The sequence below is a fragment of the Nicotiana tomentosiformis genome, chromosome 4 (assembly GCF_000390325.3).
Source record: "Nicotiana tomentosiformis chromosome 4, ASM39032v3, whole genome shotgun sequence".
Lineage (NCBI taxonomy): Eukaryota > Viridiplantae > Streptophyta > Magnoliopsida > Solanales > Solanaceae > Nicotiana > Nicotiana tomentosiformis.
In genome coordinates this window covers 9,239,167-9,243,192 of record NC_090815.1, presented here as the reverse complement: position 1 = coordinate 9,243,192, position 4,026 = coordinate 9,239,167, and the positions used below count along the sequence as shown (strand labels likewise).

At 41.1% G+C, this 4,026-nt stretch overlaps 1 protein-coding gene across 1 annotated transcript; it reads right to left on the bottom strand.

The window, feature by feature from the left end:
* Positions 1 to 755: 755 nt before the first annotated feature.
* Positions 756 to 1,504, bottom strand: LOC138909239 (uncharacterized). Its single transcript, XM_070200426.1, has 2 exons — positions 1,133 to 1,504; positions 756 to 1,016 (listed from the first exon to the last, which is right to left on the bottom strand). The coding sequence occupies exons 1-2, from the start codon at positions 1,502 to 1,504 to the stop codon at positions 756 to 758; spliced, it is 633 nt and encodes a 210-aa protein (XP_070056527.1).
* Positions 1,505 to 4,026: the final 2,522 nt, after the last annotated feature.

The window sequence follows — 4,026 nt, the reverse complement described above, 5'->3', positions numbered from 1 at the left end:
TCCATACACACCCTCTAACTGGTCACCGTTCTAGTAGGAATAAACTTATTTTTATCATTGGTGACCACCGTCATACCCCCCTTCTTTGGGACACATTGAACCGGAGAAGTCCACGAACTAACAGAGATGGGGTAGACAACCTCGACATCCAACCACTTGATAATCTTCTTCTTGATAACTTCTTGCATAGCCTCATTGAGTCTCATTTGATATTAAATAGATGGTTTGGCACCATAATCCAGCTTGATCTTATGCATGCAAAAGTCGGTACTTATCCCCCGAATATCCGCCAAGGTCCACCCAATAGCCTTCTTCCTCTTTTGTAGCACCGCCAATGTGGAATCTACCTGCACGTTAGTCAAACAAGAGGAAAGAATAATCGGTAAAGTAGAATAAGGACCAAGAAATTCATACTGAAGATGTGGAAGCAATGGCTTCAACTACAAGGTAGGAGGCTATTCAATAGAAGGCTTTGTAGGAGGAGTTGTCTTATTTTCAAGATCCAAGGATAATTTTTGGGGTGCATAGTTGTACGACCCAATTCCTTGCAAAGAGTTCACACATTCCATGATGCCATCCATCCCGTCATCATCAAAGTTGATCAAGACGGCCTCCAACATATCACCAACATTGATTGTAGCACTTGTTTCATCAACAATAACATCGGTCCCCAAGTCCACAAAAGAACACACCTCATTGCTATTTGGTTGCCGCATGGACTTACACATATGGAATACCACTTTTTCATAACCAACTCAAAAAGTGAGTTCTCCGGCTTCAACATCACAAAGAGCCTTGCTCGTAGCAAGAAAATATCTCCCAAGAATAATCAACACTTCATAATCAACCTCATAATCTAGAATGACAAAATTCGCCGGAAGACACGAACCAAAACATCTTCGATCACTCTCAAAGGCCTCTTCATAGTATGATCGACCATTTGCAATCTCATAGAGGTGGGTCTTGGTTTCCCAATTCCCAAAGTCTTGAAAAACCAATAGGGCATCAAGTTGATACTTACCCCAAGATCATAAAGAGATTTAACAAACTCGACACTTCCAATTGTACAAGGAATCGTGAAAGCACCGGGATCCTACAACTTAGGAGCCAGTTAATGCACAATTGCACTCACTTGATGAGTGACTTTGATTGTCTCAAAATTCATTGACCGCTTCTTTGTTATAAGATCTTTCATAAAGTTTGCATAATCGGGCATTTGTTCCAAAGCATCAACTAATGGCTCATTGATTGAGAGACTCTTCATCATTTGAATGAATTTATTGAATTGATTCTCACCATTTTTCTTGGAGAGTCTTTGATGGTATGGAGGTGGAGGCTTAGGCAATAGTGCCTTAGCCTTTTGCACTACCGGCTCCGATATGTCCATAATGTATTCCCTAGACAGGTTCACCTCCTCTTGAGTCTCTTCCATACTATCATCAATATCAATCTGAACTTCATCATTAGGTTGCACCACATTGTTTGGGATCTCTTCTTCTTGCATCACTTGATCATCATTAACAAGTTGCCTTTACTTGAGGTGGGTGCATTCCCGCCTCTTCCACTTCTTGTGATAACTGCCATGGTATGCCCCGTGTTATTACCACACTTTGGGTTTACCATAGTATCACTTGGTAGTACCCCCTTAGGGCGAGAATTTAGAGCTTGAGAGATTTTTCCCGTTTGAACTTTTAGGTTGCGGATTGATGTGTTGTGTGATGCAAGTTAGGTATCCGAATCGGCATTCTTTTCCATCATTTGCTTGAACATATTTTCAATACGCCCCATCTTATTGTTTGAAGAACTAGAACCATGGGAAGGATAAGGAGGTGGATTGCTTGGTTGTTGGTACATTGGGGGCCTTTGAAAACCTGACCCCCGGTTGCCTTGATTGTTGTTCCATCCTCCTTGATTGTTACCTCCCCAATTTCCTTGGTTGTTTCCACTCCAATTTCCTTGATTGTTGTTGTTATGCCAATTCCCTTGATTGTTGTTTTCACTCTAATTTCCTTGATTGTTAGAATTCCAATTGCCTTGGTTGTTTTGAGGTTGCCATTGTTGTTGGCTTGGGCCTTAAAAGTTGTTTCTTTGCCCTTGAAAATTATTCACATATTGCACTTCCTCTTCTTGTTCATTATAGGACTCATCTTGCTCAAATCCACCATCTTCTTGCACATGGTTCTCCACTCGATTTTGCACTTGTGGACCCTTGGTTCTCCTTCACCATCATGTTCACTCCTTCTATAGCATTGACTTGCTTCGAAGTTTGTACTTGATTTAGTTGGGCCTTTGCTAGTTGAGTCATGGTAGTTGTCAATTCGACATTGGCTTGCCCATGGTCTTTCAATTCTTTGTGAAGGTGGATAATATTCGGGTCACCATGTGGAACATTGGCCTGGGATTTCCAAGCCGACGAAGTTTCTGCCATCTCATCTAAAATCTCACATGCCTCTGCATAAGGCGTAGTCATAAAGTTTCCACTGGCTAATTGATTCACTATACATTGGTTGGTTGTGTTAATCCCACGATAGAAGGTTTATTGAATTATATTTTTTGTCATATCGTTAATGGGACATTCCTTAACCATTGTTATATAGCTCTCTCACATCTCGTGTAGTGGTTCATTCGGCGCTTGCTTGAATGTCAGGATCTCATCTCAAAGTGTAGCCATGTGTCCGGGAGAGAAGAACTTAGCAATGAACTTTTCTGCCAACTCGTCCCAAGTATGAATTGAATGGTTCGGCAATCGTTCCAACAAATCTAAAGCTTTTCCCCGTAAAAAGAAGGGAAAAAGCCTTAGCCTGAATTCATCCTCGGAGACATTTGTTTGCTTGCTCCCCCAACAATTGTCCACAAACCCCTTCAAATGTTTATAAGAATTTTATGTTGGAGCACCGGTGAAGAAACCCCGTTGCTCAAGCAAAGTGAGTGTCACACCCCAAAACCGAGAAGCGCGACCGGTGCTCAACCGAGTGAACCTGACCGAGCAAGCCTGTTATATTTCCTTCTACCCAAACTCATCCACGAGTGAAGATAATACATATTTTCATTAATTAGACAAAAAGTGATCATGTCTACAATACCAATTCATTACCAATAATTTTCACCATTTTTAAAGTCTTAAATGGGACAAGTAATACAACCACAACATAACATAGTTTGTCTTTCCCAGCACCAATACATAACCCACACTATGTCTACGGAGCCTCTATAAATAAAGAAGAGTTCTGTGATAATGTCGGCAACAAGGCCCCGACTATACCTCAACCATAATACATAAAGAACAAAAGATACATGACCCCGAGATAAAGTAGGGCTCACCAAGTCAGCTGGGAAGAAGGTGTATTGCTATCACTGATCAATATCTCCTGATGTGGAACCACCTGCATCTATTTAAAGATGCAGCATCCCCGGCAAAAAGGACGTTAGTACCGTCGAATAGTACTAGTATGAAAACCAAACACCAATTTAAGAATTCGAAAATACAATATGAATATGATGAATCAGGGCGGCAATAGAATAATATAGATAACCGTTTAAACCAGAGCAAGCTTATTAAGAGCTATCAATAACATTTATAGGATTTAAGATGAGATCCTCTGTAACCAGCTTTACACAAAGCGGCCCCGCCACCTCACCTAATATATGCAGGTGGAGGTGTAAGCACAATACCTCAACTCTACTCAAGCGGCCCTGTCGCCTCACCCCAATGTATGCGGGTGGAGGTATAACTACAATACCAAGAACCTACACAAAGCGGCTATGCCACCTCACCCCAATGTATGCGGGTGGAAATGCATCAACAATACCAATACCTACACAAAGCAGCTATGCCGCCTCACCCCAATATATATATATATATATATATATATATATATATATATATATATATATATATATATATATATTGGTGCCACAACAATACCAAAACAATACACAAAGTGGTAGTACCGCCTCACCCCAATGTATGCGGGTGGAGGTTCAATCCCACAATACCATAATCCCTACACAAAGCGGTCATGCTGT

What these genes read in the sequence shown, in the direction of transcription:
- LOC138909239 (XM_070200426.1), bottom strand. Translation starts at nt 1,504, where the DNA reads ATGCAAGAAGAAGAGATCCCAAACAATGTGGTGCAACCTAATGATGAA. An exon ending in CAATCAAAGTCACTCATCAA is followed by an intron (nt 1,017 to 1,132) that starts GTGAGTGCAATT and finishes TCTTGGGGTAAG; the next exon opens with TATCAACTTGATGCCCTATT.